The sequence below is a fragment of the Perognathus longimembris genome, chromosome 6 (genome assembly GCF_023159225.1).
Source record: "Perognathus longimembris pacificus isolate PPM17 chromosome 6, ASM2315922v1, whole genome shotgun sequence".
Taxonomy (NCBI): Eukaryota; Metazoa; Chordata; class Mammalia; order Rodentia; family Heteromyidae; genus Perognathus; species Perognathus longimembris.
In genome coordinates, this window is record NC_063166.1 from 6,002,301 (window position 1) to 6,019,099 (window position 16,799).

Here is a 16,799-nt window from a genome sequence, read left to right on the forward strand (position 1 = left end):
CCACCTGTCCCTAACTACTTGGAATGCAGAAGCAAAGGGATAGGGAGATTGAGGCCAACTTGAGCAAACTTAGCCACCCTGTCTTAAAACAAATACATAAACAAAATAGATTACAGACCGGCTACCAGTGCCTCACACTTATCATTGGAGCTATTCAGGAGGCCAGAGGATCAGTTTTAAGCTAGCTTGGACAGAAAGTTCCAAGAGTCTTTATCTCCAATCCATCAGCAAAAAGGTGGCCAGGAGGCATGGCTCAAATGATAGACAACTAGCTGTGAGCTAGCAAACCAAGCAAGAACTTGAGGCCCTGAGCTGAAGCCCAGATATTTGCACAAAAGAAAGAGGGAAGCAAGGGGTACAGTTCAAATGGTAAAGGGCTTATGTACTGCTAGGTTCAATCCTCAATACCAGAAAGAAAAAGTTAAAAAGTATCTGAACATCTTCACAATCAGAGGAAATATAACTATTTTGAATCAAGCCATTTGTCACTTAATTTCACTCTAAATTCACAGCTCTGAACCTTTTCTAACAATAAACAGATATTGAAAAATATTGCAAATTCAGTTTCTCTGTACTCATTCTTCCCCCCTTAGAGATCTTTTTTCATGTAGAATTGTATATCTACAAGAGTAAATTTAAATTATCCTAGGCAAGCAACTTTTAAGCAAGCTAAAAACCAATGGCAACATATTCTGAAGCAATAAGAAGCAGTAAATGTGAGAACCCTGAGTTCAAATCCCTGTACTTCCCAAAATATTTAAGTAATAAATGAATAAATAAAAGTTGTGTTTCCTGGGAGTAGAAAATCTATACAGTAACAAAAGTTCAAAGATAGTACATTATTCATACTATTCTTATGCAATTCTCAGAACAGAAAATTTTCATTTTATTTCATCTTATTTATAGTTGTATGCATATCAGAACCCTTTCAAAATTAAATTTCACGTGTTGAATTGGAACCCCTTTTACAACTAAAGGTAATAATATTAAAAACAACAGAAAATGAAAATGAGGTTGGGTTTTTTGCTGTTTTTTTCTTTCCTTTGTTGTTCTCTATGTTCCTTTATATGTCTTTGGGAAGATATGGGGAGACATAGAAGTGAAGGGACAAAGGGTGAACAAATGCAGAAGTGTAGTCATTGGACACTGTGTAGAAGATAAATTATTAACTTGTGGGTGGGATGGGAGGGAAGAACTGGGAGAGAATGAGGGAAGGGGTGACATTGTCCAAAAAGAAGTGTACTCTTTACCTGACTTACATAACTGTAACCCCTCTGAACATCACCTTTCTAATAGCAATTTTTAAATTTTAATAGAAAAAAAAGAATTTAAAATATGTCACAAGAAGAACCTGAATCATAATGAGTCTCCTAAGACTTCACTTTTAGTAGGTTTCTTAAAATACTAGAACTAAATCTATTTTCAATAAATGAAAACACAACTTAATTGAATTTCTCCACTTTTTTTCTAATGACTAGCCAAAAAAGCTTCCAAATTTCGAGACTGGCTGGACTGTGGCAGCATGGAGATAAAACCCAATGTTATTGCGATGGAAATTTTAGCCTATTTAGCATATGAAACTGTGGCTCAGGTGAGAATTCTAAACTATCCACCAAGCTAGTTTCTCCTCAGCTCTGTCCACGGTCAGTTCTTCCTTCCACCTATGCTCTACCTAGGATGAGAACCATGTTCTCTCATACTGTGACACCTGCATCATTTCCTAGTTCTGTTACATTTCCCTGTAACCTTAGCTCTGGTGAGTTTAAGGGTATAAGAAAGACTTTCTGGCAGCATTATTCTGACCAGAAATGGAATCCCCACTTTTTCTTAAGTCCTCAACTTAATCTCTACTTTAGAGGTGCCTTCTTAGCTTTGAAAAGTGCCTTTGTAAGAATGTGAACTCTCTTGGGTACTCACCAAAGTTTGGTCTGGGATCTCTACCCTCTAGCCAAGTTCTGCAATTGTGGTCTGTGGGCCAAGAGCACCGGCATCTCCTTGATTCCTGTTCAGAATGAGAACTCCCAGATGACCCTTGATAGCAGACCTGTAGAATTACAATCTCTAGGCTTGAAACCCAAAAATCAGTTCTTTAAAACTCTTCCTTAGTTATTATGAAATAAACTTTCAGAACCACTCCCCTAGAGTCAAAATATGTCATTTGTATTCATGGATATGCCCATGAGTATAGTCTGTGCTCTTGTCCACAATATAGATATTTAGGCACATAGTATTATCAATACCATTCACAATGTATTGCCAGTAGGTTTGCCACTTCAGTGGCATTAATGATTATTTCCAGCTGTGTGACTTTATTTTCACTGCTCTGATCTTCTAGTTAGTGGATCTGGCTCTACTTGTGAAACAGGACATGGTAACCAAGGCAGGGAACCCCTTCAGCCATGCCATTTCTGCGACCTTCATTCAATACTACAACTCTGCTGAGGTCAGTATCAGAAAATCAGCTTCGATTTTGTGAAATATCTAGTTCCTTGAAAAAAAAATTGTAAGAACATGCAGCCTTCAGTTAAAGAATCTTTATACATTTTCCATTCAAACAAATATTTATTGAGTATTTACTGTGTGCCAGGCCATGATAGTTCACTTAATACACTGATTTTTTTTTAACCTTTCCTTTGCTTCATTTGGCTTTCCTAGCCTTTTAATGAAAGGTAAGTGGTTTCAGAACATTCCTTGTTTCCATGGAAAATGAACAACAGGTTTAAGTAACTAAATAATATTGGAAATAGTTATTTATTTCTTTGTTTCTCAAAGATGAAAGAGTTTGGGATTATAGCTTAGTGGTAAAGTACTTGCCTAGCATATAAAGAGCCTACACTTTATCCCCAGTACAATAGAGACAGAGTGTGAGTGAAAGAGAGGGAGACTATTAATAATTCCTGTCCTTTATTAATAACTTTCCATTACATTTACTGATTCATACATAAACTGATTTAGAAGGGTTGGCCCCATTTATCTTCAGGTTTTAGACTGGCTCTACCACATGAAAATCCTATCCTTTTCTGATTTGATTTAGGTTCCAGAGATGTTACTGTGAAGATCTATTTTTTTAAAGGCTCTTCTTGCCATGAATAAACCTTTGCATAATAATGCACCACTTTTAGTTTCCAAAATATAAATAGCATTTGCTAATATTTTACCTGTAAGCATGAAAAGCAATTGCATATAATTCAATCTGTTAACCATAGGAAGACAGTGAAAACTCTGGTCAACATCTTCATGCATTATTATAAAGTGAGTTTTTATTGAGTGAGTTGGGTGGAAATGTACAACCTGAACATAGCAAAACCCTGTTTTACACCGTTGCCTTAATTACAAACATTCACTTCCTATTAACCTCTATTGACAAAGACAGTGGCTCCAGTTGTTTCTAAGAAGATCTAAGGAATCGATGAATCCCAGGTTTTAGCATTCTGCTCTAAAGTACTTAGAAAATATACAAAGATATATGCCATGTAACATCTTATCACAACCCAGAATCCACATGCCATCTTTTCATATACCTTAAACAGTCGGATTGACTTGGAATCTAAGTGGGAGTTAAAATGTTCATGCCTATTAAAAATCCTTTTTTTTCCCCTTAGAAAAGGTCATACATCATTATCAGTCAAAATACTTTAAAAGTCCCCAAAGCTTACTTAGTTGATTAAACACTATTTGTTTTCTTTATGTTTCAAACCCACATTATGATGTCAAAGAACACCCTTTAAAATGTCTTTGATGCATGTTCACTTTATGAATATGTGTATAGTATGCTTTCCATTAACATCAGACAAATTTGTTGTAACATTTCTAATTGAGGAAATTTACTGTGAACATAACAAGCCTAGTTTTCCCTTAGCATTGAAGCAATTGCTTGCGTGGCTAGGAAAACTCCCCCGGCCCCCGTCCCTGCCCCCCCGCCACTTGGTTCTCCAGGGTGGCCAAGCCGCCCTGGGCAACTGCTCAACAACCACAGCCGCTGTTCCCAGCTACACTGCAGTTGAGAAAAATGTCCTGTGTGTACTGGGTTTCCTGGGCTCTCTGGGAGGTGGGAACATGAGCATCCGAGAGCATTCTGATGGAATGTTAGTGTAAGCCTCGGGCTTTTTCCTGGCCTGGCATACACCTTTCCTCCTCTGTAACAGATAGTCAAAGTGGCCATTCATCATGATTGTCTTCCTTTCTGCCCTGAATTCCCTGACAAAACACACAAGAATGCCATTATAAAGCATTGCAACTCAGCAACCAACATCAAGTGTCTACATATCCAGCACCTTACTAAATAAGAGAGGAATATCTGGAGACTGCCTCAGCATTGTTCATTCAAGAAGACAGAATGATTTGTAAAACAAGATAATTTGTGAACAAATAAACAATTAAGATATACCAATTTTGAGTGCTCCAGACTGAAAGTGCAGAGGTTAAAGTAAATACTTGCATGCTCACACTTGCACACACACACGCACACACACACACACACACACACACACACAGAACCAAAGCCTTCAGAAAGAAAGCTGAGGAAAGTTGAAGGAAAAAAGACTGAAAGTAAAATAGTGAGAATCCTCTGAGCCCCATAACTACAATTGTACAAAGTAAATTTTTAAAATGATGAAAATATTCCTGCTCAGGTTCATTGAGGAGGGATAGAAGGGAGCTAAATTTAAAAATTAAGGCTTAGTTTGTATAAGGTCTTACACTCCTAGAGTTATTAAGGAATAGTTGGAGAATTCTTGGCTTAAAGAGTATGGATTCAAAAGGGTATGTTAAGAATATCCAAACGGCAATGTCATCTTCAGTGGTTTGGAATTGGAAACTCAAGGTCATGGAGTAAATATTAAGACCATTGTATCTAAAGGAGTATTATTCTTGAGTACTAACTACATTAGAGACTGAGCTACTTATGCTTTTGGGCTCCTCACACTAGAGTAGCAAATTTAATATTAATTCAAATTAGTTTTCTAACTTGTTCTAACATTGTTTACATACTGATAGATATAAATCACTACAAATTATGCACATATTCCCAAAAATCCAAAAGAATTCTGACCCCGAGCACTTTGGACGAGGGATACTCAACCTATACCTTGTTCTTCCAGAAACAAGTCATAGTGGACCAGGTTCCTTCTCTCTTATTTGGTACTGTTTCTAGACAAGTACATAAGGAAAAGCTCTTGAAATCAGTATCTGTATTTCAGCAAGGTATTTTAGAATCTTACTTAGTTTATTTTACTACATTACAGGGGGTATGGCTAGTAGGTAGGATAGGCAGTATAGTTGATAAAATAAGGAAAATGTGATGGATAATAAAATCGAGGGAAAAGGCAGGGTTTTTTTTTTTTTAATATGCCTATAAATTCCTTAGAAACCAATACTGTTATGTAACAGTGAGTTTTCTGTTGTTAGTTTTCAGGCATCATCCTATAGGCAAATATGTCTAATATGTATAATAACTGATTGAAAACATTTAGAATGTTTGACCATTGGGGGAAAAAGGTAGAAAAAACAATGGTTTGCAAATATTTGAGGCACTTCTGCATGAAAGGGAGAATAAGAATAAACTTGTAATTATGGCCAAAGAAACCAAACAGGGAGGAAGGGAAGGGAAAGGCTAGAGGAGAAACTTAATGACTCTACTTGTTACCACTGACACATAATGTCTAGAAGGCATTCAATTTGGGGAGAAAGTGTAGGAGCTCCTTTTGAAACATGTAAATCTGGATACTAGCAAAATTTCCAAATACAAATATCTATATCTTACCAGGACAACAGAAGTTTTAGAAGATACAGACAAAGAATTCTGATTCTGTCTGAACACATAAATTAAAATTTACCATATTTAGAATTTTAGGAACAAGCAGAAGCATCATTCCTGTGGATTAGATAAGAATAAATAATATCTTTACACTTCTAATCTGTAGTTATGAGCTATATGGATAATGTAATATTACTTGAAGGTCTGCACGCTTGGGTTCCAAGCCATGTCTCTTTGAACAGGGGTTTTGCATCAAGTCCTGCCCAGACTCCCCTGAGAGCACGCCTCCTCCCACGCCAACAGCTCCATCGTCGGGATCACAGCACACAGGGAAAACCACATCAGGACCCCTGGGGAATGGGAGTGCTGGGCCAGACGCAGCGAAAACTAAGCAGAGAAAAAGAAAAAAGGTCAGTGGGACTTTTCTTTTTCCTGGTGTAGAGTGAAGAGAGTTTCAGATACATGAAAATTATGCTGTTTTTCTAAAGATCAAATTTTTAAAAGCATCCAGTTTACAGTCACTCATAGTCAGTGACCTTTTAAACAACTGTCTTCTGGATAAAACAAGATAATTATAGTTTCTAACATTTTCTTATAAAATTTTCAAACATAAAGAAGTTAAAATTATAAGATGAACATTGTATCTACCACTAGCATCTACAATTACCATTTACTACATTAACTTACTACATTATGCTTACATTTACAATATTCGTCTAATCATCCTTTCATCTGTCCTCTACTTTATCTTTTTTTTCATATATTACCATGCAAACTACAGACATCAGTACATTTTATTCCTAAACATTTTAGTATGCATAATATCTGGTTTGTTTTTTAAAGTAAAATTTATGCACTGAACGATTGGGCTCTTAAGTGTGCCATTTAATGAACTTTCACCTGTGTTTTTTGGAAACTCTCTTAGGATATGAAATGCCATCAACTCGTGCATGGTCCACCCAGCCTTCATGCGCCCTCCCAATTACTGGCTCCATCCCCCAAAAGGCAACCACTGTTTTGATTTTTTTTCATTCTTTTCTACAATTTCATATACAAAGACAATTTGCCACGCACTGGTGGCTCAAGCCTATAATCTAGCTTCTCAAGAGGCTGAGATCTGAGGATCATAGTTTGAAGTCAGCCTGGACAGGAAAGCCCATGAGATTCTTCTCTCCAGTTAACCAGCAAAAAGCCAGAAGTGGAGCTGTGGCGCACTAGCCTTGAGCAAAAAAGCTAGGGGACCTGGAGTTCAAACTCAAGTACCAGCACACACACACACACACACACACACACACACACACACACACACACACACACACAACTTGTATATAATCCATTGTGTTAAATTTCTCTTACTCGGAAATTGTTTCAGTATGACTTACTCATTTTTAGTGTTGGCTAATATTCCATTGTATAAATATCAGTGTATATTGTATAAATATCATTACCATGTTGATAGTTATATCATTCTGTACTTTGACCAGCAGTGTCTAGGAGTTCCATTTGCCCACATCATGTCAGCATCCAGTGTTTTCATTTTTTTTTTAGCCATGTAATGGATATTTAATGATAACTGATTGTGGTCCATGTATTTCCTTGACTTGCATGTTTAATTGCTCATCCACATTCAGTTCTTTCTCTGAGAAGTATCTCTTCAAATTCTTCACTCAATTTTTGGGGGATAACTGGCTTTTACTACCAGTACGTATGAGTTTCTTATGTACCCTGAATAAAACTCTGCTCCCAAATACATGCTTTTCACATACTTCTAATGTAGCTTAACATTTTCATTATTTCTAATCATGTGTGTGTGTGTAAGGCAGAGAATTGCTATCAGTTTGTTCCTTCAGATATTTTTTCTGCCTCATTCTGTCTTCTCCATTTTTAAAACTCCACATAAATTATCTTAGTTACTTTTTTTTTTTTTTCCTTTGGCCAGTCATGGGCCTTGGACTCAGGGCCTGAGCACTGTCCCTGGTCTCTTCTTGCTCAAGGCTAGCACTCTGCCACTTGAGCCACAGCACCCCTTCTGACCATTTTCCATATATGTGGTGCTGGGGAATCGAACGGAGAGCTTCATATGTAGGAGGCAAGCACTCTTGCCACTAGGCTATATTCCCAGCTATCTTAGTTACTTGAATGTTATTCATAAGATACATGAGAACTCTTTAATTTTTGTAAGTGTTTTGTCTTTAGCCTTCAACTAAATATCTGAATTATTTTGTTCTCCACTAGGTATAGGTCACATCTTGTGTTTTTGTATGTCTACTAATATTTAAAAGTATATTGTGGACATTGTGAGTAATAGACTGTAAACATGAGATTCTGTTATATTTCATGAAGAGAGCTTGTGATAATGGTGGTGGTACTAGTATGTATGTTTCATTTGTTTAACAGAGGATTTACTCTTGTAATTTAATCTTCCAGTTTCTGTCTGGTTTGGATCAATCTTCAGTACTTTGCGTACTTATTTTTATTGTGTGTTATGCATATACTTTTATGTACATTCAGTACAATGTAAATTGTGTGCCATTACTATAATATAAAATATAATTTTATAATCAATACTAAGAAAATTCAGATTTCAGCCTCTGGTTTTGTCTTTCACTTACAGAATAGCAGAGTTCATTGTTTATTTGTTAAGGGAAAGTATGAGTGGTAAGGAATTGGTATGTCATAAAATAGTTTTAAAGTACTTCAGTTTTAGTACTCTCAACTAGTAACTACTCTCCCCCAGTAACTGAAACTAGGAGAACAATTGTCCTCGTTATTATATATAAAAATTACCCTTTTTAAGCTTTTTGAAATTTTTCTCTTGAATTTTTACATTTCCTTCTTTATATTATTAAAAACTATTAAATTTGATGTGTATTACAACAAAAATTTTGGATTAAAGTATTATCTGGATTCTCCCAAATTATAAATTAGTGCTATCAAAATAAATATCCCATTTCAAGGTTGCAGATTATTTCTGTCCCTATTCATACACATCTTCGTATAGTCAGACTCATGCTGTACATTTTTTTCCTCTCACTGGAAACTTGAGCCACTTCATGCTACAGTTTATTGCATGTAATAGTCTTAGAGAATACATAATTACAGTTAGGATGGAGGAATAAATTTTAAGACACCTTTGTACAATGAGGTATATACTGTTAATGATGGCCTATTGTACTCTTAAAAAAATGTGAAACATGGGCTGGGAATGTAGCTTAGTGGTAGAGTGCTTGCTTAGCATGCATGAAGCCATTCCTCAGTACCACATACACAGAAAAGCCAGAAGTGGTGCTATAGCTCAAGTGGTAGAGTGCTAGCCTTGAGCAAAAGAAGCTCAGGGACAGTGCCTGAGTTCAAGTCCCAGAACTGGCAAAAAAGAAAAAGAAAGAGAGAAAAATGTGAATCATGTTAATTATGTAGTCTCACCAAAAAAAGAGAATACCTTATGAGTCAATAATTTGTTCATTAGCTAAATTTAACTATTCTATAACTACTTACACTTAAAAATGTCCTCTCACATGACAAAAATATACAGCATTACCTGTCAATTTACAACAGTAAGTAAAAATAATTAACAGGGGCTGGGAATATGGCCTAGTGGCAAGAGTGCTTGCCTCGTATACATGAGGCCCTGGGTTCGATTCCTCAGCACCACATATATACAGAAATGGCCAGAAGTGGCACTGTGGCTCAAGTGGCAGAGTGCTAGCCTTGAGCAAAAAGAAGCCAGGGACAGTGCTCAGGCCCTGAGTTCACGGCCTAGGACTGGCCAAAAAATAAAAAAAAAAATAATTAACAAAATAATAAAGTCCTTTCTTCTATATCAGCTGTGCATACTAGAAGCAATGAGGTTTGGTGGATAGCTATGTCTGTGTGTGATATGTAACATTGGTCATCTCTTAATTCTTACCTAAACATGAAGGAAAGGACGGGAAATTTAGATTTTTTTTTAATAAACAAAGCTTACTATAACTGCATATCATTTGGCCATGTATGGCCCACCATCTTAATAAGACAACAAATAGGTAAATTTAATATTAATTTTCCCTTTATAATTTTAGAGAATGCTAGAATCACTACTAAATTAAAGCTTTACACTTAGGATAACTTTAATTTGAATAGATTAAAAGTTATTGGCACTGGATATAGGTAGAAGTTATTTGTTACGGTAAAACAAAATACTGGGAATATAATCTTTAAATCAAAACATGTCCTTCCAAAGAGCCCAGTGAACAAACCAAGAAAATGTAGGAATGCAAATATCAACTTCATATATTACTAATATTAGCTATTGCTAACATTAATTAGGGTAGATGGACTTGAAATTGGCAAAATGGAGTCTATGACTTTTTTACAAAATTGAATTGTGGAAAAGATAACATCAGCCAGCCAGCTAGTCTGACTTACTCATTTCTGTGTTTTACAAATAACATTCCCAAGGTAACTTCTCATTTGATGATTTTCCCATGATTCATGTGGGTTCCTATAACAAAATGTTATAAACTGGATGTAGTCTAATTCTCACATGTACAAGCAATGCATTTTTCACTTTCTGGATGCTGGGAAATTCAAGATCAAGGCACTGGCAATCCATTGTCAAGTGAAGACCCACTTGCTGGCTTGTGGTTCAAAGAATGACAGCTTCACCCTCCTTACCCCATCTCTTTCCAAAGTCCATTGTCCTAATGTATTTGGGGTGAAGATTTCAACCTAAGACTTTGAGGAGAGCACAAGATTGGGTCCATAACAGTTTCCTACTTCATTATTCCCAAATGTTGTTTGACTGCCATACAGTGATTCTAAAAGATTTTGACCAAAATGTTTTATAACAAACTTATTAGAGAATGTTCAGGAAAAGTTATTACCTCCACTCGCCATTGAGAATATAAATGAAAACTAAATCTAATTTGTAGGGAGAAAGAATGGATTTAGCAGAATGCCACAGAGAGGAACACACTGGAAGGACTTCCCATTTTACTTTATTACATAGGATATTGCCCTTTTAGTGTCATTCTCTCTTTATTTCCACTTGAGTTTCTACCAGAAACCTTACCCTTTAGATTTCAAACTCAGTTAAGGACTCCCATGCATAGAGAGAAAGTCTGATCCTCTTTCACAGCTATCTGTTATACCAGCAGGTGGATGTGTCTGTATTATTCACATTTGTTTTGTAGACCTACAGTAGAGTCTTTGTCCTCATATTCTAATATCTACCAACTGAAAAAAAAAACTGGAATGAGAATTGAGAAAGCTATCAACGAAATCTATTTATTTCTATGTCAGTGCCAAAGTAAGGGTTAAGATAATCTAATCTGTGTTGTTGTGGGCATAGGAGGAACATTATTTGGAGTGCTATTGGAATGACACCCTAGAGTAGTTGCTACTCAGTGTATTTTCATATTCCATTATCCCAATAAAAATAATCATGATCTGTTTTTTGTATGTCTAGTTTAAATCTCATTCCAGGTTCAGCTTGGATAACTAGCAGATAGATACTCATGGGGATTTTAAAATTATTTTACTAGTTTGTAATAAGAAAAACATGCACATGGCATGCAAGTTTATTTTTAAGGTACAAAAGAATATATGTGAAAAATAAGTCCCCCTCTAAGCCTTGTCTTCCAGCCACCCACTTTCCCCATGAAAACAGCACTTCACTGATTTTGTACACATGTACCCTGATAATGCTACCCTTATGCTTAAATGAGTATGTAATAAGTTGTTTTTAATGGGTAGAAATATGGGGCCATGTGAATGGATAGCTTGCTTTCTTCCAATTATGTATCTTAGAGCATTATAGGAATGAGTAGAATAGCTTCAGATGTGGTTGCCATGGTTTTGTTTCCCTAAGTGGGTGTATCATGGATATTTTATTTAACTAGTCCTTCATTGGTAAGCATTTAGTTCATCAATCCACATAGTACTGTAGTAAATATTGTTTTACACCTATGTAACACATTTGTAGGGAAAAAAATTCTTAGAGTTGAAATTGCTGGTCTAATGAGGTTATGTTTTTGCATTTGATGTGATTTTTGCCAAGTCATGATTTATAGAGCTTTACTACCCATAGAATTATCTTCCCTAGAAAGAATTATGAAAAATATACATAGTATCAGAAAAAATACGGTAATTGTTAATTATCAGGAAAACACATCATGTATATTAGGTAACTACAAATGAATTCTAGACCACAGTAATAGTATCGTGCAGATTGAATATTTCTTTCTCTTGATTATTTATCCTCTGGTACTTAGAAGACTTTAAACTGTCTTACATTTCAAGAACATGGAAGTTCTGCTCTCATCCTTATGTGAATGATGATGTAACAACAGTCTGATACTATTTACAGCTAACATGTGGCAGGCACTGTTCTAAGTGGTTTCTATTTCATCTCATTTAATTTTCACAAAAATCCTATGAAGTTATTATAATCATTATCTTAATTTACAGCTGAGGAAACTGAGGCCCGGAGCTATTTTATAATTTGCTAGAGCTGGCAACTGGTAGGGCTAGGTTCTAGAACCAACATAATTGAAAAGCCAGAACTTGTGCACAAACCAGGAGACGATAATGAGTTTTCTGTAAATCCTGTAACATGTACATACATTTATATCCATCATATCTTAGGTTGTACCATTATTATATATAATATTTCTCTTCTTTTCTCATTTCAGGCTTTCAAACATTCCTTTCAGTAGAAGAGATAGATTAAAAACAGAAAGCTTTTCTGTGTGTTTTATCCTAAGACACCTAGAAAATTGGGAACTAAATTAAATGGTCTTTTTTGGCAGTATCATAAATAAATATGTAGCACTTTTACATTTCTCACTGTAAATTCATGACCCTCAAGATATTTCAAATATATGCCCAGGAATCTCCCAAGAAACATTTATCATAATAAATGTTTAAATGTTTTTTAAAACAAGAGCTTCCTGTGGTTCTTTCAACAAGCTCCCATGGTACTTGTCATCTGCGTGCAAGTGGCTGCATTCCCCTTACCTTGCCACAGAGGCGTAGGTGAAATATTGTAGGCATCAAGACTGCATTTGCTTGGTAGGCCTGCTAGGAAGGGTCGTGGAAAGGTCGTCCTTGATTTGTTAATGGAACTCTCTTTTACATGTAGTAGATGGCAATGATGATGTTGCATCCGACAGGGGAAAACAGCCCATTTTATAAAGGTTTATTTTCCTGTTTTATACACTGTAGTCCTGTTGTGTGTTTTTGATTTAGTGACAATTTATGTGTTTTTCTGTCACAGAGCACTGCGGCCTGTGGTGTTGAGGCTCACAGTGATGCCATCCAGCCCTGCCACATCAGAGAGGCCGTTCGACGCTACGGCCACAAGATTGGCCCTCTTTCCCCATTCACAGTACGTAATAACAGAGTTATAAGAAGTTATATTTATAATCTGAAAGAATTTTGATTTTCAAGTGGTTAAATGAAGAAGCAATGGAATTGTTGAAAGCAATTTGTGGTGGCCGTAATTTTGTTGTAGAAAAGTGGCATAATTCGCAAGGGAAATAAAAGTCATTTTTGTCTCTTTTTTGGAAGGGTAATTTTTTTCTACTAAATATTATTTTCTTTCAATTACATATTAAGTTTGTTTGTTGGAGCTGATATTCTCTATTTTCCAAAGCTTAGGTTTATAAAACTTTTTGTCAAATTATATGTATCCAAATATTGCTAGAAGCATTTTATATTTTAAAATTGGTTAAACTGGCATTACCACTTCTATCAGATGTCCTTCTCCTAAACATACTTTGAGTTGGAAGAAGAAGAAATGATTTCCTTACTGCCTTTGAACTAGGCTGAACTGCAGACTGGCTTTCACATCTTCAAATGATCTGAAAGCCTATAATCAGGGTTTTGTTGTTTTAATGGAGAAGTAAAGACTTGATATTTCCGCAGTCTGAAGAAAGTGTGTGTGTGTGTGTGTGTGTGTGTGTGTGTGTGTGTATTAATTAAATGCTCTCCTTATAGCTGACTTTAAAGAAAATTTTTGTTAATATTAACAAATTTCTTGAAATCTTACTCTGTTTCTAAGGAATTAGTTTGATATTCAGAAAGTATGGTTTGATTTACATAACAAAGGAGCAATAAGGTTCACTTTTTGGAGATATTTACTCTATATTAATTAACTTAACCAGAATGTATGTAAGTAACATCATTTAGAAACAAGTAATAAATGATGTATATATTTTTACCTATGAGAGTATAATTAGCTAATTTTTGTTTATACAAGTAATGATTTCTTCTACATCAAGTTTTCTTTTTTTCCTTATATCTAAAGTCAGTGTTTTCTTTTCCTTCCTTATTCCTGTTAGTCATTGTGAATTGTCTATGTGATTTAAGAATGTGATATATATAGATATGGCTCTAGAAGCAGCCATTTTCACTTGTTTGGCATGATTTTTTTTTTCAGTCGTGTCCATGGCCCCCAGGGCTCTGTATACATACACTCAGCCACTAAACAGCCTATGCAGTCAGAACATGTCATTAATCCTACTGATGAAAGATATACATTCTTTTGCATAAGTATTTGTAGTCTTTTAACTAAAACAAAACAATGAAATCAAGTATCTTTTTTTTTCCCAACTCGATAGGTAAAGTTACTTCAGGCTAGAAGCCAAAAGGAAGGTAATATTTAGTAAAATATATGATGGTTGTAAGTAAAAATTTTAAATGAACTGGAGTTGGGCCCAGGAATTCACTGTAATCCTAGCTACCATGAAGGCTGAGATCAAGAAGATCACAGTTCAAGGTCAGCCTAGGCAGAAAAGTTCAATAGACTCCATCTCCAAAATAGGCAACGTGAAGAAATACTGGAGGCATGCTAGCAAGTATGAGGCCCCGAGTTCAAACCCCAGCACATAATCAAATAAATAAGAATAAAAGAAACCAGCTTATAGAAAAAGGATTTAAGATTTAAAAATATCAAATCCATACATAAGAACCAAATAATTACCAGCCAAACAGAGAGAAGAAAAAAACCTGTTAATCTGGAAACCCTTAAAAGATGGCAAAGCAAATGGGATTTTTGAGAAATAACCTGAAATGGTACCTAAAAGTAATAAAGGTTTACAATGGAAATGTATATAGGGGATAACTTCATAATTAAGTTTTCCTAAAAAGGAAATGGTGCCTATTCTGTTGGATTTTTGTTTTTAAATAGACTAGGCAATCACTGGAACCATCCTAGCTGATGGTTCGCACAGAAGTTCACATCTGTAGGGGGTGTGTGTGTGTGTGTGTGTGTGTGTGTCATGGATTCTATTCGGTACTCCTGTGTTACTTTTACAATCTAGGAGTATAGTGGATAGTAAAAATTTACTTAATCGCTTGTTCAGATAAAACTTAAGCTAATTTTTATCTAATAACATGAACCAATGTGCTTTTTAAAATTCTTAAATACATCTGGAAAATATAATAGTCCAAGTCCACTCTCCAAGCAGACAAGCAAACAGCAAAAGGTGTCTCTACTCTAGAGCAGTACCCAAAGTTTTCCCTTTCTTCAGCAAAACCTCACCTGGAGGGTCTCCTGAATTACTACCTACTACTGTCAGAGTTAGCTCAATCTTCAGGGTTCAGTATGCCTATTCCATGTTATATCATAAGCAACCTGAGTGAGTTGAGGTGGTTTCATGATATATATTGCAATAGATACATCTGCCTTTGAAAATTAGAAACTCCTTGAGGTAGGATTGATTTACAGGCTGCCCTGACTCCCTCATACTTCCAGCTCCTAAACAAAGTAGTTGAGAGCAAAACATCTTGATGTTAGAGGATGCTATTGTCCAGTGCTGTAAGGTCTATTCTGATACCACTTAGGTGCTTTAAGCTTCTGTAAAGCTTTGAGCTACCGCTCATATCAGTAGAGGAAATGTGATCACCTCTCTAATAACCATAGATTGAGACCAGCTTCCATGCAGAATAATTGAGCTGAACTACCTCCAACATAAAATTTTCTGTGAAAATTCAAGTGCTAAAGAATAGTCTTTCCCATTTCACATGCAGTAGTAATAGGTATCATCCTATTTTTTTCTATAAGGCATTAGTACATTTATTTGTATCAGAATGTTAGTTTATACAAAAATTGGTAATTTTTAGGAGAGAGAGAGGGAGAGAGAGAGAGTTTGTGCTTTTCGCGAGCTAGTCCTGAAGCTTAAACTCCGGGTCTGGATGCCGTCCCTGCATTTTTCTCACTTTAGGCTGGCTCTCTACCATTTTAGCCACAGCTCCATTTCTGGCTTTTTGGTGGTTAATTGGAGATAAGAATTGCACAGACTTCCCTGCCCCAACTACCATCTAAGTGTGATCCTCAGATCTCAGCCTCCTGAGTAGCTAAAATTACAGGCATGAGCCACCAGTATCCAGCAAAACTTTTAAGCCGTTTATAAATTATACACAAGAATGTCTTTTATTAAATTTGTTGCAGATACTTTTTCTAGTTCTTCATTTATCTTTTACTTTTTTCTTATTGATATTCAGTTGTGTGTTTTACCTAGATCATCAGTAGTTACAAGAAGCTAGTGTTTGTGCCTGTAGTTCTTGACACTGAAGCCTAGCTTGCAATATGAAGTGCTGTACATATCTGATATAAACCAGATCTGTAATTTTGTATTGTTTTGTTTTTTGCCAGTCCTGGGGCCTGAACTCAGGGCCTGAGCACTGTCCCTGGCTTCTTTTTGCTCAAGGCTAGCACTCTGCCACTTGAGCCACAGTGCCACTTCTGGCCGTTTTCTATATATGTAGTGCTGGGGAATCGAACCCAGGGCTTCGTGTATGCGAGATGAGCACTTTACCAGTAGGCCATATTCCCATTCCCAGGTCTGTAATTTTGAAAGCCAGAGAAAGAAAACTGCTTGATGAGTGAGATGACATAATCCCATGTGTAATGCCTAAATCTATTTCAGCTTCTCCTAATACTCAAGTATAAAAATACATAACACACTGAGCTTGCATGTTATTAGGTAGTAGTCTATTGAACTAGAATGTGAAAAAACAGAATTACTCATCTAAGCATACTTATTAACCTAAGTAACTTGAG

At 35.9% G+C, this 16,799-nt stretch overlaps 1 protein-coding gene across 2 annotated transcripts in view; it reads left to right on the top strand.

The window, feature by feature from the left end:
• Positions 1 to 16,799, top strand: part of Supt3h (SPT3 homolog, SAGA and STAGA complex component) — a 241,970-nt gene that overhangs the window by 181,365 nt on the left and 43,806 nt on the right. For both annotated transcript variants that reach the window (XM_048347678.1, XM_048347679.1), the window contains 4 exons: positions 1,479 to 1,591; positions 2,336 to 2,443; positions 5,998 to 6,165; positions 13,011 to 13,121. In XM_048347678.1, coding sequence (XP_048203635.1) covers positions 1,479 to 1,591; positions 2,336 to 2,443; positions 5,998 to 6,165; positions 13,011 to 13,121 — 500 coding nt within the window. The remainder of the gene's footprint in view (positions 1 to 1,478; positions 1,592 to 2,335; positions 2,444 to 5,997; positions 6,166 to 13,010; positions 13,122 to 16,799) is intronic.